This window comes from Mustela nigripes, chromosome 4 (assembly GCF_022355385.1).
Source record: "Mustela nigripes isolate SB6536 chromosome 4, MUSNIG.SB6536, whole genome shotgun sequence".
In the NCBI taxonomy this organism is placed as follows: Eukaryota; Metazoa; Chordata; class Mammalia; order Carnivora; family Mustelidae; genus Mustela; species Mustela nigripes.
The window spans coordinates 6,471,350-6,495,988 of NC_081560.1; the positions used below are offsets into that span (position 1 = coordinate 6,471,350).

The 24,639-nt window shown below is 46.4% G+C and overlaps 1 protein-coding gene and 1 long non-coding RNA gene across 2 annotated transcripts in view; both read right to left on the bottom strand.

Moving 5' to 3' along the window:
* The window catches only part of ZNF398 (zinc finger protein 398), a 31,331-nt gene extending 10,062 nt beyond the window's left edge, over positions 1–21,269 (bottom strand). Inside the window, exons 1-4 of the mRNA XM_059396183.1 lie at positions 21,188–21,269; positions 17,564–17,959; positions 8,675–8,801; positions 8,021–8,134 (exon numbers count right to left, since the gene is read on the bottom strand). Of these exons, the coding sequence (XP_059252166.1) occupies positions 8,021–8,134; positions 8,675–8,801; positions 17,564–17,959; positions 21,188–21,211 (661 nt within the window). The 5' untranslated portion in view covers positions 21,212–21,269. The remainder of the gene's footprint in view (positions 1–8,020; positions 8,135–8,674; positions 8,802–17,563; positions 17,960–21,187) is intronic.
* A 1,620-nt stretch (positions 21,270–22,889) lies between these two features.
* Positions 22,890–24,639, bottom strand: part of LOC132014858 (uncharacterized) — a 17,388-nt gene continuing 15,638 nt past the window's right edge. Inside the window, exon 3 of the long non-coding RNA XR_009403475.1 lies at positions 22,890–23,175. This is a non-coding gene — a long non-coding RNA (uncharacterized LOC132014858). The remainder of the gene's footprint in view (positions 23,176–24,639) is intronic.

Below are 24,639 nucleotides of genomic sequence, written 5' to 3' on the forward strand. Positions count from 1 at the left end.
AGAGAGAGATCACAAGTAGGCAGAGAGGCAGGCAGAGAGAGAGGAGAAGGCAGGCTCCCCGCTGAGCAGAGAGCCTGATGCGGGGCTCAATCCCAGGACCCTGGGATCATGACCTGAGCTGAAGGCAGAGGTTTTAATCCACTGAGCCACCCAGGTGCCCCTGTTTGATGAGTTTCAATTCATCGCTCCAATTGTCCCTTCTTTGGCCAGCAGGAGCCTCTTCAGAGCAGCTCTGTCTTTTCACTTATCAAACATCTAGTTTCCTTCATTTCTGATGTCACAGACTATCCCAGGTGCATTCTGTACATTTCCGGCTCCATCCACACAATCGCTGATCTGCGAAGTGGAATTCAGAGACTGCGATCTGGATGAGAAGGGTGCTAACTGCTCATAGTTTGCTGTTGCTTCTAGCTTCTTTCCACGGACAGAGCTATTAAAATACGTTATCTTGTAGAAAAAAGTTCATGAATTTATCTTAAAATTTATGATTCATATTTACAGTTACAGGGTTTTAATTAAGTCCTTTTACTTTGTTTTAATTAATTAATAAATTAACTTATTTAAAGATTTTCTTTCTTTATTTGACAGAGAGAGGGGCAGCGAGAGAAGGAATACAAGCAGGGAAGTGAGAGCAGGAGAAGCAGGCTTCCCGCTGAGCATGGAGGCTGATGTGCGGCTCGATCCCAGGACCCTGGGTTCATGACCTGAGCAGTTGATTAACGACTGAGCCACCCAGGCACCCTTAGAAAAAAGTTCATGAATTTATGTTAAAATTTATGATTCCATATTTAAGATTACAGGGTTTTAAGTCCTTTTACTTTATTTAAATTAATTAACTTAAAGATTTTATTTATTTGACAGAGAGAGAGAGGCAGCAAGAGAGGGAACACAAGCAGGGGGTTTGGGGGAAGGAGAAGCAGGCTCTGCCCTGAGCAGGGAGCCCAATGCGGGGCTTGATTCCAAGTCTCTGGGATCATGACCGGAGCCAAAGGCAGACGCTTAACGACTGAGCCACCCACGTGCCCCAAGTCCTTTGATTTTATATTTGTATATTATCTCCCTTACCCTGAGAGTTTTGGTTTCTCATGACATTACCATAATCTTTGCTTTATCTGAATACTTGTGTCAAAATAATACCAATATGGGCGCCTGGGTGGCTCAGTTGGTTGGACGACTGCCTTTAGCTCAAGTCATGATCCTGGAGTCCCGGGATCGAGTCCCACATTGGGCTCCCAGCTCCATGGGGAGTCTGCTTCTCCCTCTGATCTCCTCACTCATGTTCTCTCTCACTGTCTCTCTCTCAAATAAATAAATAAAATCTTAAAAAAAAAAAACAATACCAATATATCAACAAAAATATGAACTCAATTTAAGATTATTTTGTGACCCTTAGTCTTCAGGATCTATCCCTCTAGGGATATACAGTTAAAATATTGTTTTAGTCATTTGAAAGAAATCTGTTCTACATATGTATGTCATGCACATATCATATGGTAATTATTTCAGCCTGTGCCTGATTTTTTTTTAATTTTTTAAAATTTTATAAAATATTTATAAGATTCTGAAATCAAAACTATAAAATACAATCAGAGAGGACTAGCTTCCATCTCAAATCTCTCTCTCCTTGTATAGAAGTAACTCTTACTGCTTTTTGTTTTAATTTTCCATTGTTTCTTTGTAAAAATATAAGCAAATATCTATACATCTTCATTTTTCCCCCCTTTCTATGGCATACTGCTCAAACTGTTCTGTACCCGTTTTTTACTTGACAATATATTCTGGGCATCCGTGCGTAGCAGTACACAGAGATCTTTCTCATTCCTTTTACAGCCGCACTATGTAACAGTCCCATTGTTTCTTCAAGAGTCCCTTACTGATGGGTATTTGGATTCTTTCCAATCTTTTGTTACATTAGTCAGCAGTCAACCATAAAAACTATGGAAGGGTAAAAAAAGTAACTCAGTTCTCCAGAAACGGGTAAACGGCTGTTGTTATTAGAACCGACTGGCTAAGTATATCTTCACCGAACATGAGAACCCCACGAAGCTAACCCTTCCTGTTGAATAATGATGCTGAAATTTCCTTTGCTCATTTAACTAGATCAGCACAACTAAGGAAATACTGATTTGATAAAATAATTGGGGCTTGGCACTACCGTCACAGAACGCACAGCATACTGTAGTGGCTCCTGTAATTTGGTGGGAGGATAGCGTTAGGACCTTTTGGAAGTGAGAAGAAAGGAGCAGGAGAACTTGAGTACTGTGATGGCCTCCTACAGACACCTGCATGGCGACAGGATACGGCCACTGCTGGTCAGGCCACACAGCAGCTCTCAAACCACAACCCTCACAGGCCTGAGGAACCCCAACAGTGAAGATGTACAGAAACATAGGACGAAAGTAAAATCATTGGTTCACGCCAACAGCAGGCTTTGGAGAAAGCCAGAGAACAGAGAAAAACTGAATACTAATCAGGTAGGAGGAAATGGAAAAATGCTGAGGTTCTAGTTTTGAGAGGAAGTTAATAGTAGAAAAGCTGAGAGGCGTTTGAGTGGCGCCATCAGTTGAGCTTCCACCTCTTGGTTTTGGCCCGGGTCATGACCTCAGGTTTGAGAGATCAAGCCTTGTGTAGGGCTCTGCACTCAGTGGGGAGTCTGCTTGAGATTCTCTCCCTTAGCCACTTCCCCTGCTCGCACGCTTTCTCTAAAATAAATAAAAAGTAAAAAAATAAATAAAAATAGAAAAGCTGATCCCGAGAAAACATAAAAATTTAACGTCCATACTGTTTGAATGTCATTTTAACTATGAGGAAATCTGATGGTGTGTGCTTGTGTGTGTGTCTGTGTATGTGTGTGTAAGGACCCATGCTATCTGCAAAGAAGCTAGAATCTTGAGGTTCTGGGGTATGGACGAAAGTATAAACCGGGTTAAAATGGGGGTGAGATCGGACTTTTTAAGCAGACAACAAACAATACTTGACACGTGAAACAACCACTGGTAAAAATACAGCAACTTTCTTTTAAAACTTTCTGTGAAACAGATGTGGGACTAAAACGCTGCCAGGTGAATGTGTTAAATGTTGGTGTAATAAGTTAAAACCTCCAAGTTCAGGCCACCTGGGTGGCTCAGTTGGTTGAGTGGCTGCCTTCAGCTCAGGTCATGATCCCAGCGTCCCGGGATCGAGTCCCACATCCTGCTCCTTGCTCAGCGGGAGGCCTGCTTCTCCCTCTGCTTCTGCCTGCCACTCTGTCTGCCTGTGTTCTCTCTCTCTGACAAAAAACAAACAAACAGACAAAAACCCACTTCCAAGTTCTATCATTCCCAGAATGATTCTTGTTCTCCAATACAATAAACTAAAATAAAAGAATTATCTTATTGGGATGTGCCTTAGTCACTGATTTTGTTTAGGAAAAGACAGCCTTGGTGGACCAGAATGAACAGACGCAGACAGGACAGACAGGATCATCGCCATGTACCCGAAACAATGACCCACAAAGTCTCCCCACAGCTGCAAGATTTAGAAATGAATTCACTCTCCTTTTGGGTCATGCTACAGTCTTGGCATGAGTTCATGGCTTCTGAACCAGAAGAAAGGCAAAGATAAAGGACTTTCAGTAATTATTCCATTTGAACTTCCTGGGTCAAGTATTTCTCCAAAAAATTCTAAAAACTTGGTAGTTCAATATTCAAGTTGTAAGTCACCAAATAGGGGCGCCTGGGTGGTTCAGTGGGTTAAAGCCTCTGCCTTCGGCTCAGGTCATGATCCCAGTGTCCTCGGATCGAGCCCCGCATCAGGCTCTTTGCTCTGCAGGGAGCCTGCTTCCCTTCCTCTCTCTCTGCCTGCCTCTCTGCCTACTTGTGATCTCTGTCAAATAAATAAATAAAATCTTAAAAAAAAAAAAAAGTCACCAAATAATGGCCACACACACACACAGCTGGTCTGCACGTGGCCCTAGTAATACATACAGTTGAAGAAGAATTGCAGAAAACCTCAAGATTATATTTTTCTGCACCCTCCCACTCACTACTGTTCTCCACTAATTATATGCAATTTTATCCAAGACACCAGGCATCAATGACTACTCCTTAGGGAGATATGATAATTTTTCTTTCTCTTCATCAAATTCAGATGATGGGGACAGAGACAGAATGTAAAACTAATTCCAAGATATTTGGACATAAAAGGGAAGGGCTGTCACATTTTACCATCACTATCGTCAAATCCCTCCTACCATTCTACCTATAAACTTAATTATAATGCACAGCTCTTCTAAAGCTCCAAAATGAAATACAATAATAAATTATGAGCTTTATAAGAAATATGGATAAAATCCAAATGTATTTTAGAAAATTAAGGTTTGTTTGTTTTAAATTAAGGTTTCTAGGGGCCCCCGGGTGGCTTCCTTCGGCTCGGGTCATGATCCCAGGGTCCTAGGATCAAGCCCCGCATCAGGCTCCCTGCTTGGCAGGAAGCCTGATTCTCCCTCTGCCCACTCCCTCTGCTCGTATTCCCTCTCTCACTGTCTCTCTCTCTGTCAAATAAATAAAATCTGAGGGGCACCTGGGTGGCTCAGTGGGTTAAGCCTTTGCCTTCAGCTCAGGTCATGATCCCAGGGTCCTGGGATCAAGCCCCACATCAGGCTCTTGGCTCAGCAGTGAGCTTGCCTCCCCACCCCCCACCCCCCGCTTGCCTCTCTGCCTACTTGTGATCTCTGTCAAATAAATACATAAAATCTTAAAAAAATAATAATAATAAGGTTTCTAAAAGTACATCAATATTCCAATATAAACACGCCAGTCTAACAACAAATTACACAGTATGTGAAAATTGATTTTTAAAAACTATGTTATAGAAAAGAGGCTGCTTGCCGAAAAGAAAAAAAAAATTGATTCTTTGGGTAAAGCAATTACTTAAAAAAAGAACCCTAAGTGGAGAACAATCAAAAAGATATTTTATTAGTTATATCACTAACGTGGCCTCGAATTAGTACCTCTACTTAGTATTTGTGTGTGACAATCTATTAGGAACCCTAATAAGCAGACAGTTTATTACTATTCTCCATGGAAAGGAATTGGGAGTTTTTCTGTGTGTTAGGAGAAAGAAAATCTGTAAGAGGCAGCCTGAGACTGCCTATTCTCAAAAGGGCCTGCCTGTAAGGTTTACATCCCTGTGCAGATAGAAAACTTGCCCGCAGTGTTAGGAGTGCTGCACCAGGCCTGACCTGTTTGTGCACTGTCGCTGAGGCTGAGCATCTATCTGTCTGCCTTCCGGAGTCTAGAATTCTGGTGTGAGGCAGAGGAGGCCTACGTGACCAGCTCACGGTGAAACCCCTGGATGCCGAGGCTCTAATGAGCTTCTCTGGGAGAAAACACTCTGCATGTGTTGTCACAACTCATTGCTAGAGGGACAGCAAGTGTCCTGTGAGACTCTATGGCGAGAGGCCTCTGGAAGGTTGCCCTTGGTTCCCTCCAAACTTTGCCCTGAGCGCCTTTTATCTTTGCTGGTTTTCTCTGGGTCCTTTTGTTGTAATAAACGTTAACCCTACGCATGACTTTATGCTGAATCCTGTGTGTCCTCCTAGTAAAGGACCAAACCTGGGGGTGGCCTTGGGGACCCCCAGCACAGCCTAGAGCATGTATATATATATTTAGATTTTATTTTTTTGAGAGAGAAAGAGGGATCATAAGCAGGGGGAGGGGCAGAGTTAGAAGGAGAAGCAGGCTCCCTGCTGAGCACAGAGTCCCAGGACCCCAGGATCATGACCTGAGCCAAAGGTAGACGCTTAACTGACTGAGCCACCCAGGTGCCCCTGGAGCATATCTTCAAAGAAAACAAGTACTGAGGCGCCTGGGTGGCACAGTCCGTTAAGTGCCTGACTCTTGATTTTGGCTCAGTTTGTGATTTCAGGGTCATAAGATCGAGCCCTGCGTCAGGCTCCACGCTCAGTGGGGAGTCTGCTTGGGATTCTCTTTCTCCCTCTCCCCCTGCCCCTCACTTATACACACTTTCTCTCCCAAATAAATAAATAAATCTTTAAGAAAAAAAATAGGGGCACCTGGGTGGCTCAGTCAGTTAAGCATCTGACTCTGGATTTTGGCTCAGGTCGTGATCTTGGACTCATGGGATTGAGCCCCGCATCCGGCTCCCTGCTCAGTGCAGTGTCTGCTTGTCCTTCTGCTCCTCCCCCTACTCTCTTTCTCTCTCTCAAATAAGTAAATAAGTAAATAAAATCTTTTAAAAAATGCTATATATTGATCAGTCCCAATCATTTGAATCCTATCCTCAAGTTCTAGTAAATATCTAGATTGATAATCAGCAATGTAAGCTAAAACTGCACAGAATCTAACCAAAGCATTAAAGAAATCCAATGCTTACACTGTTTGGTTTAATTTTATGTAAATCTGTGCTAACATATATGGTTGACTGCCCAAATGGAGTCTTAACCACGGTAAAAATAAACTGACAAGACGGCAGCTAACTAAAACTTTCACACATCATTACAAAACCAAGTTACACCTCTGCCATTTGTTCCCCAAAATAAAATGACACACTGATTTATACCTCTGCCATTTGTTCCCCAAAATAAAATGACACACTGATTTATACTAGCTGAAAACTGTCAGAGAACTAATAATGTAAACTAAGGAGTAATTTCTAATAATTACTGTAATCAAGTCACCCACCTTTTTGATATGATTTCAGATTATTTATATCTATGACATAAAGTTAATCAAATTCAACCTGTTACATTGCTTAATATAATCACTCACACATTCTTTTCTGTTTGTTTGTTTTTTTTTAAGATTTTATTTATTCATTAGAGAGAAAGCATAAGCTGGGGGAGTAGCAGGCAGAAGGAGAGGGAGAAGCAGGTTCCCCGTCAAGCAGGGAGCCCCACACAGGGCTTGATCCCAAGACCCCAGGATCATGACCTGATTTGAAGGCAGATGCTTAACCAACTGAGCCACCCAGGCGCCCTCACCCATACATTCTTAAAAAGAATATGTGTGGCAGATACATGCATTCCTCAAAAATCAGAGAATGTTAAGATCTGAGCAGTTCACTGTATGTAAAATTTACCAACAAAGAAAAAAAATATTGAACTCTAGGTTAATGATATTCATCCTGAACTATTTATGGGGAAATGTGTTAATGTCTTTATTGATTTGGAAATACATTGAAAATAGGATGGATTGACAGAGATGCAGAGATGGATAAATACTGCTAATGAAGAAAAGTAAAATATTAGCGGCAGAACCTAGGTAGTAGGTATCTAGGTGTTCACTGCAAAATTATTTCAACTTTTCTGTTTGGAAAGTTTCATAATAAGATGTTAGAAAAAAATAACAGTGTATGGGAGAGGGAGTAGGTGGTAAGAAAAGTTCATCTAATAGAGATGTCTGAAGGGTGAACTTTCTATGCAGCAAAGAACGAAACGATGAGCTTTTGCTGACAGCAGAGGCGGGACGTGAGAGAAAGAAAACCGCTGGACTGGGCTGAGCAGTCCTTCCCGCCCAGTGTCAGCCCGCGGCCGCCGAATAAACTAGGGAGCGTTCAGCAGCGCTAGCCTCCCCAGCCAAGCGAAATCCACTTGGCCCAGGTGGACATCCTCGGGCTCTGCAGGCTCCGTGCGTCTCCCAGGGACCGGACGGACGCCCAGCCCGCCCCCAGCATTTCTGAACAACTGGGTGTACACTCACTGAAGCCACTTCCCCTCACATGAGCACAACTACTTTCCCTGCCATCTAAGGACATGTTTATTGTACTAAATAATTAGGTCTCAGGACTTTGTCGTGGGATACCATTAATAGCCCCAGATTCGTGGTACTCACGGCAGAAGGCAAAGGACCCGCCGTGTCTAAGTGCTCGCTCCTATTTAAATGCCTGAGGATCCATTCATGGTCTAGCTGCTTTGGCGTGGGAAGCCCCTGGAAGCCCCAAGCCCTGCTTACTCGGCTCCGAGCCGCACGGTCTCGGACCAGAAAAGGCAAACAAGGAGACCATGTCTTCTGCTACTTACCTTCACTGGGGTCTGTGGCGATCTCACTTTCCTCTGGTCCTGGCTGCTCCTCTGTATTGTGTTCTCCTTCCGGCTGAATCTGAGATAAGACATCAGGTTGATTCATGGCATAATCTAGGAGACGAAGGGAAAGGGGGGATGACCAAGAGATCAATGAGGACGACAACGAGTTGCCATTAAGCCTGAGCTACAGGCTCTGAGGTCCACGGTCCCGGGGGATTCCTTCCCCAATCTGTATCACTTGGCCCCACTGATCTACCTCCTGTATGGATGCTATCTCGTTGGAAAGCACGTAAGAGGGGTAGTAACGTGTGGGCAGGTACGCATACCACGTCAGCACTGGCCGCCTGCTGCTTTCACTGAGGGACAGGGACAATGTGCCTCAAGGCGGAGAACAAGCCCCTTTCAAAGTGAAGGACACCCATGGAAACCACCCTGCGGCCCAGCCAGAACCCTGAGCTGCACCCTCCATCCCGCAAATCGGCAGAAGGAGAGCTCGTGATCTCCCACTTAGCAAGGGCAAACTGGAAATCTCTGGTTTGCTATCAAGTGTGAAGTGTGTGAGGACAGAGTGGAAATGAGGACTGCTGGGGACAAGGGCCTGTTCAAAGCCGCCTTGGAGTCACCATTCAAAAGGTGACAGCTCGGCCTCACCCATGGAGATGAGAGACTCGTAGTTGCCCTTCATGATATTCTTGTAAAGTTCTTTCTGCCGTTCTTCCAGTTTGTCCCACTCTGGAGTGGAGAACTGGATGGAGATATCATCAAATGTCACCGGCACCTGGAATGATAATCGCACTGGGCTTAGGTCCCCCCACTGCAGTTCAGTCATTGGGTATCTCGCGGAGTCCCTCCTCATCACAAAACACTGTGTGAGTCGCTGGAAGGATACAGGAAAAATGTAAGGCACAGACTCAGCCTCCAGAAGTCCAAGAGGTTTTCAGGGAGAAAGGTGATAGATCAGGGCTCCGAGTTTTGGGAGGCTGGAGGACATTACTGTAAACAGTCCCTCACAGAGACAGGCACAAATGCAGAGCAGCTATTAAGTTCTCACAATACAGCATATTCTGAATATCCACTAAGTACAAGGCCTATCCTAATTATCAAGATCATAAAAAATGGTTTCTGCCCCAAACAAGCATATGATTATGTTCAAACTAAAGACATGGACCAGAAATTTTAGGTATTAAGCTACAATGGGTATGGGATGAGTCTAGAAGAGGTGGGGCTCTGGTTAGTCCTAAAAGACGGACAGGTTATAGACAGGCCTGACGGGAACGGGAAAACACGGAAGCACAGAAGACTGCAGAGAACTTTCAGAGGAGAATTCTGAAGCCTGCCTGGCTGGAGTTCAGGCTTCATGTAGGGAATGGTCATTTGCAGAACAGAATCCCCCCATCCTCCGGCATAGTTTTTTCTAAAAAGAGAGGCACTTTCTCCTGGACAAAAAGTGGAAGGTTCTCCTGGAAAGAAATACAAGAGTTGCCTCTCCAGGTACCCAGTGTGGACACTATCACCTCGCACAACGCTTCCCCATTCTGCTGTTTAGCCGCTCGTCATGAGGCGAGCTCACCCTCCCATCACTGGAGCTTCCTGTCATTAAACTCTGAAATACAAGCTAAGTACGAAGTCTCAAGGACCAGTTAGGACAGCCTGCCACATGAACAGCAAATGAGGGAGGAGGGATGCCTGCGTGGCTCAGGTCATGATCCCAGGGTCCAGGGTTCTAGTCCTGCATTGGGCTCCTTGCTCAGCGGGGAGCCCGTTTCTCCCCCTGCCTGCCGTGCCCCCTGCTTGTGCTCAGGCTCTTTCTCTCTGACAAATAAATAAAATCTTAAAAATTTTTTAAAAATGAAGGGATAAAATGTGTAAAGAACAGAAATGCCTAGGCAACAGAATTTAAAAAACAAAACCACACTACTGCTACCTCCTAAGTAGTATCCCCACAAAGATCTGAGAGATATTATACCACCCATAAAATAAAACAGGATGCTATGAGAAAAGGAAAATCAGAGAACAAGAAAGACTCCTGGTAACTACTACTACTACTACTACAACACACACACGTTTTCTCAAGATTAAAAAAGTCAACAAAAAGAATACATACTCGGGGCACCTGGGTGGCTCGGTCAGTTACGCCTCTGCCTTCAGCTCAGGTCATGATCCCAAGGTCCTGGGATCAAGCCCACAACAGGCTCCCTGCTCATTGGAGAGCCTGCTTCTCCCTCTCCTTATACTGCTCCCCCTGCTTGTTCTGTCTCACTCTCTCAAATAAATAAAATCTTAAAAAAAAACTCAGGGTCCTGGGATCAAGCCCTGAATCAGGCTCTCTGCTCAGCAGGGAGCCTGCTTCCCCCACTCTCTCTGCCTGCCTCTCTGCCTACTTGTGATCTCTCTCTCTCTGTCAAATAAATAAAATCTTAAAAAAAAAAAAAAGAAAAAGAAACAATGGTCTATACAATACTATGAGGCAACTGGCTTTATTTTCCAATTGCTTCATTTGTGGATTTTCCCCCCCAACTAGAAATTTTGTTCTTAGGGACTAGAACGATAATTTGTCATTTTATACTTTGCTCAGCATCTAAAGCCAGGGTGGGGACAAGTATAGATACTCAATAGCATATTTTCATCTAACATCACTACACAAGAGATCTGACAGTACAAGAGAAACATATACAATAAAATCATGATAAAAATAAAGGGTCAGGATGGGCTTCTGGGTCAAGACTATGAACTAAGTGGGGCACCTGGGTGGCTCAGTGGTTTAGGCTGCTGCCTTTGGCTTGGGTCATGATCTCAGGGTCCTGGGATCGAGCCCCGCATCGGGCTCCCTGCTCCGCAGGAAGCCTGCTTCCTTCTCTCTCTCTCTCTCTCTGCCTGCCTCTCTGCCTGCTTGTGATCTCTGTCTGTCAAATAAATAAATAAAATCTTTAAAAAAAAAAAAAAGACTATGAACTAAGCCCATACGTATTTCCCTTCCCTCCCAGAGCACTCCTGAAATGCCAGTAAATTAGATCAGCAGGGCCCAAATCTAAAGCAATGCCAAGAATGGGGAGAAGCCATCGTCCAGCCAGAGTTTTTGAAGAGCTTCTCACTGTGACACAGAGGACAGGCATGTGCTGGGCCCCAAGGTGCTCGAGGGAGTTGCCACTCTGACCACGCACAGGAAGGCCTACAGTTGAGGAATCCAGAGAATTCCAAGCTCAAAGCTCACAGAGACACGGAGCAGGAATGAAGGCAATTAGAGACTGCAGTTTGAAGGTCTGTCTTCAGAATAGCAGGGACCCTTCCCCTGCCATCTTGGCAGGCCTAGCAGAGTGACCGAGCAGCAGCACTGACCCTGAAGCCGACACCGCAGATATCACCTCTAAGGAAATGGAACAGCACGCCTGGAGTCGGCCACTGCCTTACTCCTGGCCTCTGGGTGGTCCTCGCACTCCCTATCTGCTCCTTGCCACAGCACCTCAAAGCGAAGTCCACCGAGCTCTAGCATCAGTGGAGATAGTTCTCTCCTGTAAAAGAAAGATCTTTTGGCTAAAGAGACTCACATGGGGGTGGCTAGGTCGCTCAGTTGGTTAAGTGTCTGCCTTTGGCTCAGGTCATGATCGCAGGGTCCTGGGATCGAGCCCCTGCTCAGGGGGGAGTCTGCTTCTCCCTCTCCTGTTCCCCCTGCTTGTGCTCTCTGTCTGATAAATAAATAAATAAAATCTTTACAAAAATAAAACCTTTTAAACAGACTCACGTGGTGGCAGAGAAAACAGGCCAGCTTCCAATAGTTAACCTATTAATCAGTCAAATCCTTACACATATACAACCTAGCATCATTCAATATTTAAAAAAAAAAAAATACAGCACAAGGATGAACAAACACTAAGAACTATCCTAGAAGAAAAAAAATACCAACAAATCAAACAAACCTCTAACACGTATTTCCAGGGAAATTCATATATTGCATTCATTTAAGAAAATTCAGGTTGGGGCGCCTGGGTGGCTCAGTTGTTAAGTGTCTGCCTTCGGCTCAGGTCATGATCCCGGGGTCCTGGGATCGAGCCCCGCATCAGGTTCCCTGCTCAGCAGGAAGTCTGCTTCTCCCTCTCCCTGTCCCCCTGCTTGTGTTCCCTCTCTCACTGTCTCTCTCTGTCAAATTAAAAAAAAAAATAAAAATTCAGGTTGCTTCCAAAAAAGGAGCTAGAAATAAATATCGTTGAAAATTAAGTTGTTAAAATAAAAATGAGAAGGGCTGGAAAAAATGGTCAGGGAATTCCACTAATCATGAAGAAGAAGAAGAGAAACTCCGAGACAAAGATGATGATCCATCCTTCCTGAAAGAACAGGAGAAATGGGGATGAGATGATATAAAAATAGAATTATGGAAGAAAAGTTTCCAGAGCTGTAAAGACACCCATTTCTGACTAAAAGCTCATACCAATTGCCTGACACAAATATTAAAAGACCTACCTCAGACACAATTCCAACACACTATAGAAAAACAAGTACAAATGGACGATGAAAACTTCTAGAGAGAAGAAAATACATTTCTTACACATGGATTTTGTATTTATTCGGAATACCAAAATACTAATTTGGAATTGATTTGACACTATAGTTTTCATCAATGGCATTTGATGTTGAGACAAAGGACCAATGCCTTTAAAGTTCTGAGAGAAATGGAGTGTTACTCAGCCTTAAAAAGGAAATGCTGGGGCGCCTGGGTGGCTCAGTTAAGCGTCTGCCTTCGGCCCAGGTCATGATCCCAGGCTCCTGGGGTTGAGCCCTGCATCGGGCTCCCTGCTCATTGGGGAGCCTGCTTCTCCTTCTCCCTTTGCTGCTCTACCTGCTTGTGCTCTCTCACTTTCTCTGTCAAACGAATAAATTTTAAAATCTTAAAAAAAAAAAAAAAAAAAGGGGAACACTGACACAGTATAACATGGGTGAACCTGGAAGGTGTTATGCTGTGTGAAATAAGCCAGTCACGAAAGGACCAAGAGTGGATGATTTCACTCATATGAGATCCCCAGAATAGTCAAATTCACAGAGACAGAAAACAGAATGGTGGGTGCCAGGGGTAGGACAGGAGGGCTGGGGTGTTTAATGGGGATAGAGTTCCAGTTTGGAAGGTTCTAGAGATGGACGGTAGCGAAGATCACACAGTAATGTGAATGTACTTAATGCCACTAAACTACATTAAACATGGTTAAAATGGTAAATTTTATGTTGTATTTATTTCATCATGATTTTTTTTTAAGGATTTTATTTATTTATTTGACAGAGAGAGAGAGAGCACAAATAGGCAGAGCAGCAGGCAGAGGGAAAGGGAGAAGCAGGCTCTCTGCTGAGCAGGGAGCCCAATGTGGGACTCTATCCCAGGACCCTGGGATCATGACCTGAGCCAAAGGCAGCCGCTTAACTGACTGAGCCACTAAGGCGCCCCTATTCACAATTTTTTTTTTTAAAGATTTTATTTATTTGACAGAGAGAAATTACAAGTACACTGAGAGGCAGGCAGAGAGAGAGAGAAGGAAGCAGGCTCCCTGCTGAGCAGAGAGCCCGATGCGGGACTCGATCCCAGGACCCTGAGATCATGACCTGAGCCGAAGGCAGCGGCTTAACCCACTGAGCCACCCAGGCACCCCAATTCACGAATTTTTTTAAAGCTTTTATTTACTTGAGAGAGAGAGAGAGCAGGAGCAACAGAAGGGGGGTGGTGGCAGGCAGAGGGAAAGGGAGAAGCAGACTCCTCACTGAGCAGGGAGCCTGATATGGGGCTCAATCCCAGGACCGTGGGATCATGGCCTGAGCGAAAGGTAGACACTAAACCAATGGAGTCACCCGGGTGCCCCTATTTTACCACAATTAAAAAAATTGAAACTAAGAAGAACACCATGGGAAAATTATTCTGAACTCAGGGGCCCTCAAAAGTAAGGACAGAATAAGAGCATTTTCAACAAAGACAGATTTTATTTCCCGTATTTAAAGCTAGTAAATCAACAGTATATTCTAATTTCATGAAGAAATCTTTAAGAAAAATCCCATTATTTTATGTATGATTTTGGAGTTTAAGATGGAGAGTTCACATTTTTTTTTAAAAGATTTTATTTATTTGGGGAGGGAGGGGCAGCGGGGGAGGGAGGGGCAGCGAGGGAGGGAACTCAAGCAGACTCCCTGCTGTGCACGGCCCTGACATGGGGCTCCACCTCACAACCCTGAGATCATGACCTAAGCCAAAGCCAAGTCATGTGCCACCCAGGCACCCTAAGAGTTTAACTGTTACCCATTTCTCCAGGTAAGACAACGGATATACACTTTAACTTAGCTTTTCTGCTAATCTCCAGGAGAGGCTGTGGACACACATGTGAACCACAGTGGGGAAGGCTCTCTGTCAGATGTGGACTGATGTCCCTCTCTGCAAGCTTGCACAGAGGCATTGGTCATCAGTCTCTCTTCCCCACTCACTCTTCAACCGGCCCCCTTTCAGATTTCTATCCCTCCCCCAAATCCCACCCCCAACACATGCACGGGGCCAAGAGAACTCTTGGCAAGGCCACGGGTTAGGTCTGTGTTGCCAAAGCATACTCTGTCATGGTCTTTCTGGACCTCTCGGTCACATGCAACCCAAAGGACCCTGGAATGGGTCCTCCTGGAATGGGTCCTCCTGGAATGCCTGTTCTCCTTGTCCTGTGACCCCACAGACTTTCCCCTCTTGTTCCCACCTCACTGGCCCCTCCTCTTCAGCCTCCTCTGCTGGCTCTGCTGCTCCTGGAGATGATCCTGGGTCTCTTCCCCCTGCTTCTCCACTTTCTCTCCTGAGGCAATGACCTCCAGCCTCATGACTTACAGTGTGATCTGTGCACCAGTGACTGCCAAATACTCCTCATCTTTGAGCCGCAGAGACCACTTAACATCTCTCCTGAATGCGTCACGAGCGTCTCAAACCCAGTATTGCCAGAAGTCCTCATTCCTTCCCACCTCTCAAGATAGTCCCCATCTCAGTAAAGGCCACCACCTCCCATCCGGGAGCCTACGGGTCAGTGAACCTACGGTGGGTCAGAGCACATGCTCTGGAGCCACCTGGGTTACGATATCACTCTATTATTTGCATTTCCCACCTATGTGATCTTGCACAAGTTAGGGTTGTTCTAAGTGCTTCAATAATTTTCATAAGAACCCCAGGGGCTCCTGGGTGGCTCAGTCAGTTAAGCGGCTGCCTTCAGATCAGGTCATGAACCCAGGGTCCTGGGATCGAGCCCCTCATCAGGCTCCCCGCGCACTGGGGAGTCTGCTTCTCCCCCTGCCTCTCCCTGGCCACACATGTGCACTCTCCCTTTTTCTCTCTCTCGAAAAATAAATTAAATCTTTAAAATAAAAAAACCCAAGTTCTAAGTGCATTATCACCCAGCAAATTAACAATGATCACTGTTCTTCACTCCTCATTCCCAATTCCCATCAGTGACCCCCACCCATCAATTCCACCAAACATCCTGCATCTGTCCACTGTCCATCTCCCCCACTGCTACCTTTGCCCAAGCCATGCTCATCGACCCCCCCCACCCCGTTACAGCTGCCTACTGTGTTTCTCCCTGCTTCTGTTCCTACCACCCTGACCCGTCCTCCACAGAGGAGCCAAAGCGATTCGTTCAAAATATAAACAGATATAACTCCTCTGCTTAAAACCCTCAATTTCTTTCCATTACACCCAAGATAAAACCAGTTCCTTACCTTGGTCTCCAGACCCCTATGTCAGTGACTCATAGTCCTAGTTGCATATTAGACTCCACTAATGGAGCTGTAAGAATTATTAATGTCGGGGCACTTGGATGGCTCAGTTGGTTAAGTGTCTGCCTTCAGCTCAGGTCATGGTCCCAGAGTCCTGGGATCCAGCCCTGCATCAGGCTCCCTGCTCAGCGGGGAGTCTGCTTCTCCCTCCGCCCCCCCCACCCATGTCTCATGCTTGGGGCGCTCTCTCTCTCTCTGAAATCAATTAATCAGTTAAAAAAAAAAAGCAAGCAAGCATTATTAATGTTTAGGCCCTATCTGGGACCCACTCAATCAGAATCTCTAGCTGTGGTGTCCACAAAATGTAAGAAGTCAGGGCTGAAAAACTGCCCTGCATGACCTGACTGAGCCCTACATCCCCCTCCAGTCACCACACACCTGCTGATGGGCCTTTTCCCTTGCCCCGAGTGCTCCTCGTTTGTCCGTGTCTCTGGGACTCCGCACTGGGCACTCTCCCCGCCTAGACAGCGCTTCCTCAGACCTTCACAGCCAGGTCCTTCCTGTCGTTCAGTCTCAGCCTAAACATCAGCACCTTTACGAGGGCTTCTCTGAAAATCCCATCTAAAATAAGTCACCAATGGGGCTCCTGGGTGGCTCAGGTCATGATCCCAGGGTCCTGGGATCGAGCCCTGCATCGGGCTCTCTGCTTGGCAGGGAGCCTGCTTCCTCTCTCTCTCTCTGCCTACTTGTGATCTCTGTCTGTCAAATAAATAAAATCTTTAAAAATAAATAAAAAAATAAAATAAGCCACCAAACAGCACTTTTATTTTTATCTATGCACTTAAATGGATTTATTTTCTTGTTTGTTTATATTCTTTTTCTTTCTCCACTAATATTTAAGCTCCAGAGACCCTTACATGAATTGTTCAATGCTGTGCCTTCAGGATATAGATATGGAGCAAACAGTTCTTCCTCCAGGAAACTAGCCACCTCAAGGCTGTAGTCCGTGGCTTATTAAGAAGGATGTTCATCTTCTTTTGCTTTATGGGCTACTCCCTCCAGCAGGGCTGGTCCTAACACAGCACACTTCTGTAAAGGATGCTAAAGGTCCAACCTCTGTAAGTCCAGACCTAGAGGGCCTCGAACCCTTATATTAACCATTTACCCTACAGCTCTTCCCTCAGCCTCTTTTTCGCCAGAACCACCAACAGATTCAAACAGGCTGATTTAAATAATTAATTAATTAATTTTTTAAAAAGATTTTATTTCTTTATGTATTTGTCAGAGAGGAAGAAAGAGAGCACAAGCAGGCAGAGGCAGAGAGAGAAGTAGACGCTCTGCTGAGCAAGGAGCCTGATGTGGGACTTGATCCCAGGACCCTGGGATTATGACCTGAGCCAAAGGCAGCGGCTTAACCAACTGAGCCACCAGGCATCCCTTAAATATTTAATTTAGTTTCCACACCAAGTTTGAGGCAAACGGGTAAACAAAAAGAAAAGAAAAGAAAGTGAGTCAGAAAGAGAGGGTAGGAAAAAGCATAAGAGAAAAAAAAAATCTATCTGCCAAGTAGTCAACTGTGAACTGGAAAGAGTTTGCCAATCCTTAAGTTTGACACTTCAAATCACTGCTAAATAGGACATAAAATGCTTCCCAGATATATTATATGTTTATAAAAAATAAAAAATTTTAAAAAATCATTAAAAAAAAAATGCTTCTCAAAGGGATAAACAAAGAAAATCTTCATCTTTCCTTTAGCCTGATTGGCCAACAGGCTTCCTCCTTGTCAATGGACCAGGGGCCCCACTTTCCATCTAGAAGGGAGGGCATTACCTTTGGGATATCTCCTTTAATGCCCGGGGGCAGCCGCAGGATCCAGAAGTTCCTGTTCCTCAGCAGGTTCTCCAGGTTCTCCAGCCGCCTCTGCAGCAGCCCGTACTCCTGCAGCAGGGTCCCCAGCACGGCCCACTTGCCCTCCAGCTGGTTCCCAAGGTCAGCCACTGTTTTTTCACAGCTGGCTAGCTTCTTCTCTGCTGTCCCTGTCCGTCCTTCTAGGTGTAGGAGTCGCCGGCTGTGGACCTCCACCTTTCTCTCGATGGCCTGCACGGCTGCCACCACCGTCCACAGGGAGATGGCTGCGGTCTGCAGGTGCGCCTCATTTGCTGCTGGGGGCGTGGGAAGAGGAAGGGGCTGCAGGGATGTAAGGCATTCAGAGTCCCATTCAGAAGTCTACATGCAGTGGAGAGACGAGACAAGACATTGAGTGTTGGAAGGAGCCCTGCGCCAAACTGAAATCAAAGGACTGGTTAACTGGCTGACCAGCTGATATGAATCTAGATCTCGTTTTCACACTGTCTGCATAAGCCTCATCTTTGTGGAGCTCATCAGCATCGAAAGCCAAGAGAATTGCTTTGGTGGGTCAGAGATGAATTAAGTAAGACAGTGAATGAGTGAAACCGGGTGGAGAACCAACTTGGCATATTACCTGGGACGCTAGGCCCTGGGACGCTAGGCCCTACAGCCAACCGTCCAGAGCTCAGGTTGCTGATGTACCCTCTATTTCTGGAAAAGGCCTAAGTGCATCAGATCTCTCCAGCTTTCACTGAACTCACTGCCTTCTGATAAACCCTTTACTGACATGCTCTGGCCCTGCCCATCACCCTGCTTACAAATCACAACCATACCATTCAGTAATAGCTAATTAAAGCTGAGAATGTGAGCATAGAGAAAACATGATGGCTACTGTCAAATATTTGATGGCTATAAAACAGAAGGCAGAACACACTTGTTCAATATTATACTGCATTCACACCAGAGGGCAGAACTAGAACCAACGTGGAATTCTTAGGCAGGCAAACCCTGGCCTATATGAATAATTTTTGAAACTAGATCTCTCCAAGAAAATAACAGGCTGCCTAGTCACTGAAAATGCTGCAAGACCAAAAGTGTCAAAAAAAAAAAACAAACATGCTGACAACAAATAGGAGTGGACCAGAACGACCTCTACAAAGCCCTCCAACTCCATGAATCTGATAATGCCCTCCCCGGCCACAACCTCCCAACTCTCCAGCTCACTGGCTACTTGCTCTTCAATCCTACTAACCCCCTGACCATGCCTTTTGCTCCTGGCTTACTAGCCTGTTCCTGTCTTTGTTTTTTTTCCTCGGTTGGTCATTTCAATCACGTCCAACCCTTTCTCTGCCTCACCGGCTCCAGCTCTGAATCTGTCTAATTGTTCCTTCTCTCTTCCTATAAGCAAGCTGGTAAACCCGACTAAAGGAAGTCACACAACAGGGAAAACTGGTGTCACCACACACCAATGGTCTCTAAGCAAAGAGGCAGGAATTCAGTGCTGCCTGATGCCCTCCCCCTCACCCCCCAGGGCTTCTCTTCCCATTCCATAAAGTGGCCACTACAAACCCCCAGCACACTCCTGAAACTAATGTGCCTAAGAAGCATTTGGAGAGCTTGTTACAATGCAGACTTTGATTCAGGAGGTCTGGGAGGAAAACCCCGATTCTGCATTTTGATTCTGATGCTGATGCCGCTGGTGCTGGTGCAGGGAGAATGTGACCAGCACTAAGACTCTGGTCCGCTGCAGGCCCCCTCAATCTCAGGGGACAACATGGCCTCCTACTTTGAGAAAAAAATTAGTAATGACACTGAAACTCTTTCAACTTTCTCCTTTTTTCCACATTCCTTCCCACTTCAAACTTATCAGTAGCTTAACCCATGCTTTCTCCATTCCCACAGGAAAAAAGTTTCCTCTTTAATCACTCCGGGGCACCTGGATGGCTCAGTGGTTAAAGCCTCTGCCTTCCGCTCGCTGGGGTCATGATCCCAGAGTCCTGGGATCAAGCCTCACAACTGGCTCCCTGCTCACAACCGGGCTCTCTGCTCAGCAGGGAGCCTGCCTCCTCCTCCTCCTCTCTTTCTCTGCCTGCCTCTCTGCCTACTTGTGATCTGTCAAATAAATAAAAATCTTAAAACAACAACAACAACAACTAATCACTCCACTTAGGCTCTAAAAGCCAAACTCTTGCCACATTTTGAGGAACATTTCTCTTTTTTGCTTTTCTCTTCTTTTCTAGCTCTCTCTCTCTCTTTTTTAATGGTCAGTATCTCAATCTCTCCTGATTCTTTTCTCTGAAAGACAGACCTGCACTATTCAGTACAGTAGCCACATGTGGCTACTGAGCCCTTGAAACGTGGTTATTGTGATTGGGATGTGCCGTAAGTATAAAATACACACCAGATTTTGCACACTCAGTATGGGGGAAAAATGTAAAACTTAATTGTTAATATTGGTTATGCACTGAAATATTCTGTAGGCACAATTATATTAAAATTAATTTCATTGATTTGTTACTTTTTGAATGTGACTACTAGAAAATGTAATGTTAAATCTGTAGTTTCCATCCTATTTCTTAGATATGGTTGGCCTTAGAGACATAATCATCTTTACCGCATTAAAAAATATGTATATATTTACAGTTAAAAGGAAAATAGATCCCAGGGCCGAAACTGCACTCCTATCTGCGCTACGGTTCCCTCTCTCCCTTCCCGTCTCACTTTCCAGGTAGTCCTCGATTGCTCATCCTGGCCCCTGGCCCATAAAACAGCGCTCCTTGGGGGTGACCAAAGGCTTCTTAGCTGACAAACCCAAGGCATATTTCAGTGCTATGCCACTGGACCCGTCCCCGTTCGTCCTACGTGGCTCTTGTGCGCAAGGACTCTCTCGGTCATCTCTGCAGCTATAGCAACCGGGAGGCGGCTTGGCCCGCGGCGCGCCTGCGGTAAACACCCGCGGAATGAATAAACACGTCAAAGCTCATCCCGTCTGTCCTCGGAACCCGCACCAGTCAGTCCGTCATTGAGCAGTCCTGACCGAGGGGGCCTCCTGCGCGGCGGGCATTGTCAGATACTGGGCACTGGGGGTCCCCGTGTCACGCAGCCCTTCCTCCCGCCTAGCAGCTCCCGTCGCCGCCGCATCTGCGGCTGTGCGAGGCTCCGGTGGCCTGCACCGAGGTGATTTTGTGCCGACGGCTCCCGAAGCCGAGAACGGCTGATGGCCCCCAAGTCTGGCGGGCTGTAGGGGGGCTGACACCAAGCGCGAGGAGCCCCTCTTCACTCACGCGTCTTTCACTAGCGGAAGAGGCGCTCGCCGCCACGAACGTCCAGATGGGAAGGGGGAGCCCTGGGCCTCGCACCCCGGCCGCGGGGGCTTCGCCATGGGGGAGGGGGCGCGCCCTCCCGGCCCGGAGCTCGGCGTCGGCGTCCCACCGGCCCCTCCGGCCTCTCCCCGCCAGCGGGGCCCCGGGAGCGCCTGTGCTCCGGAGCCCGGCGCCTGACAGGCCGGCCGCCCCGTCCTGCTCCCCTCCCTCGGGTGTGCGGCGCAGAGCCCCAGACGCCCCGACCGTCCCGGGCTCGAGCGCTCGGCGCGCGGGCCGCCCTTACCGGAGCCGGCGCCGCCTCGGCCATGGCCCTGCGCCGTGTCCGGCCCGGCCCGCAGTCGCCGGAGTCGCCGCCGCCGCCGCGCGGTCCCACGCAGGCCGGCCCCCGGCCTCTCCGCAGGCGGCGCCCGCCCGGTCCTGCCTTCCCCGCCCGGGCTCGCGCGGCTGCTCGGGGCGCGAGGACGCAGCGGAGGCGGTGCGGCCGGCGGGCGAGGCTGGGAGACGGCGGGCAGGCTCAGCGGCGTTCGGCCCGCAGCGGCCCCTCAGCTAGCGCTTTGTGGACACCGAGCGCACCCTGGGAACGGCTCCGGCCTAGACGCGCCGCCCGCCCGCCCGCCGCCGCAGCGCGCCCCCTGCCGGCCCCCGCGGCCACTTCCGCCCCGGCGGCGGCGGAGCGGCGCCCGGGGGTGGTTTGCTCGCTTACCCCGGAGGCTTTCGCACGGAAGGGTCAGGGCCCAGCCCCACAGTCGGGCTCTCTCTGGGGCGCGCTTTTCTTCCCGAAGCCCCACTTAGCGGGCCCCGCCCGAAGGGAGGCGGGAGGGCGGGAGGGCAGCCCCACTTGGAACGGCGGCGGTGGGCGGGGTGCGAGAGCGAAACCGGCCCGAGGGAGCCGGTGCGTTGCACGGAGCAGCCCGAAACCGTGATGGGCGGACGTTCCTCGTTTGCAAAACAGCAAATGCGGCGAGCGCGGCCCCTGTTCGGACCCAAACTGAAGTCTACAGTCGTCTTGACCTCTCGGATTATTGGGGTTGTCGTTTGCGGGGTCTGTACCAGAGGACGGGGAGAGCCCGGCGTTGTCTGCGGAGGTTGTGTGTTTCGGGTTGACAAGAGTGTGAGTCGCGGTTAGGATAAACGCGTAACCCTGAGTTTCCAGCTCAGTCCTTATTTCAAACATGCCCAGAATGATTGAAGATCTTCCCAAACCCGGATTTCTACCAATGAATCAAGTCAATGTCCGTAACAAAGTACCAGATCACTCAAGTGTGAGACCGTCCCGTTGGGACACCTGCTCTGGCGCGCACGAGCTATTCTCACAGTGTGGTCACACCTGCAGTATGAAGTCGGCCGGAAAATCTATTTTGGTCAAATGGTGAATGTTTGATAGTTAAAAATCGCTATTCTCTCAATGAGAATGTCGCCATAACAGAGTGAACTTGTAGAAAGTAAAGAAAAAATGCGAACTTTCTTGGAAAGGAAATTCATTTTTCTGATCATTAAAAACGTAGTAGTTGGGCTCCTGGGTGGCTCAGTTGGTTGAGCGACTGCCTCCAGCTCAGGTCATGATCCTGGAGTCCCAGAATTGCGTCCCCCATGGGGCTCCCAGCTCAGCAGGGAGTCAGCTTCTCCCACTGATCCTCACCCGTCTCATGCTCTCTCTCTCTCTCTCAAATAAATAAATAAACAAACAATTTTTTTTTTAAGTGGTAGCTAAAATGTTAAAGTTTGACCTTACAAGACTAGAACATTCATTTCTCAGTCCTGGAGACTGCTGGATGTTCTTATGGCCAACAAAGAGGAACATTTGCATTACTAAATAAGACACTTCTAACTGAGCTTCGTGGAGTAACAAAGGCTACTTCTGCCAGTAATATGGTAATACTGCCACCAGTTTATTTTGTTTCTTCCTCTAACAGAAAATTATTATGGTAAAGACTTTGGTCCTTTTTAATTCTTGGCCTTGATAATTTCTTGGGCAATGACCTGATTCCATGGAAACAATTTCACAGACTGCAGTTTTGTGTATTTTCAAGAAGATGCATGATATTTTCAGAAGCAGATTTAAGATGGTTGTATTCATATTTTAATGTCTAATTTCTAGTATTCTGGTCCGTTCTTGCGCTATGCACAATCACTAGAGAAAAATTTGTCCTTAAAGTTTGGGTGGATCTAGAAATATGACAATGAAGCAATTTAATTACTCTCAAGAAAATAATCAAAGTTTCCATCTGTATCTTGGCTTTCCTTTCATGCACACCGATTTCAGCTTCTTCCCTGGAGTAGAATCAAAGAGAGATCTTTTCAGCAGGTAATCATCATGCAGGAAATACACTCTTAAGGCACATAAATTTATTCAGCAAGTTACAATAAACTGCTCTCTATGTAACCAACCATTGGTTATTAGTATGTTGGTAATATTGGTAATGTTCCTTGGGAAATACAAAATTAAGGCCTTATTGATTAGCCTTTGAAAGACATAATAGCTGCTGTTCCACCTTGGTTAAATATCTTGTATATGTATGTGACAAGACAATTTCACAATCTCTTTTGTATTGTATAATTTGTTATGGGGTGAAGAAAAATTATGGAAGGGGTCTAAAATCTTTCTGCTTGCAGCCAGTCATCTTTTATTATGTCTTTTAAAGTTATAACGATTTTTCTGAATATAAAACTGAAAGTGTGAACAAATTACAGTATGTTTGTGCTCAGAGCCTTTACCAAATTTGTTGTATAGTCAGTGATAATTTTGTATACTTGTCTTTACTGATTTTAGATTCCAAAAATATTTCTCAAAGTCAGGTTCACTGTGAGACACAAAAATCTTCCATAAAGTGAGGAAAGTAATCCTTTATGTTGTCAAATCTAAAAATAAATTAAAGCTGATTCTTCCAACCTCGTGTGCAGATGTCATACCATATAACTTGGGAGCACAATCAGCGTTTTCATTAACCTTTTTGTACATAACAAAATATAAATCAGGAAAAGGTTTTTAGGAATGTTTTCTAAAATGAAACAATATTTAGAATCCATAGCTTAAGGTAACCCTTTCGGATTCCTTCCCTCTTTGGGAGCTCTGTACTATCACTCAATAAACCTTGCTTTGATGCCCACCAAAAAAGAAAAAAATAGAATGCATAGCTTCAGCAAATCTCAAGTATCCTTTCTCTCCCACTGCTGAAATGTTCTGTTTGGTTTTTGTTCTTTGTTTTTTGTTTTTTGTTTTAAGATTTCATTTGGGTGGCTCAGTCCGTTAAGTGTCTACCTTCAGCTCAGGTCATGATCTCAGGATCCTGGTGATGAGGGAGCAGGAGGCTGGCTGAAGACAAAGCAAAAAAAGCTGGCGCTTTGCAACCGCCTCTCCACCCGCTCCCCTCCGTAATATGTGTAGCATTCCTCAGGCACCCTTGACTGCCATGAACGATAATAGTTGACTTGCAGAGATCACAATCCTGCAGGACAGGAATCTCCCTTGCTCTACAGATGTCCTAGAGATCTACAAACAGGGACGTTACCTTATCAACAGCACAAATTTCCAGAGGCAAATAACTCTCAGTTCCTCAAGCCCTAATGTCTCCCTGCCCACCATAAACGAAACTGGAGGAGGCTGAGGTAGAAGGGAATGTAAATGATAGCAGGATCATAACACCCCACCAAGAATCTCCCAACTATCTTGATGTTAATGGCTGGCCTAAAGACGACATTGATCATGCCACAAGGGCAAGGCCTCCCCACCCCCCC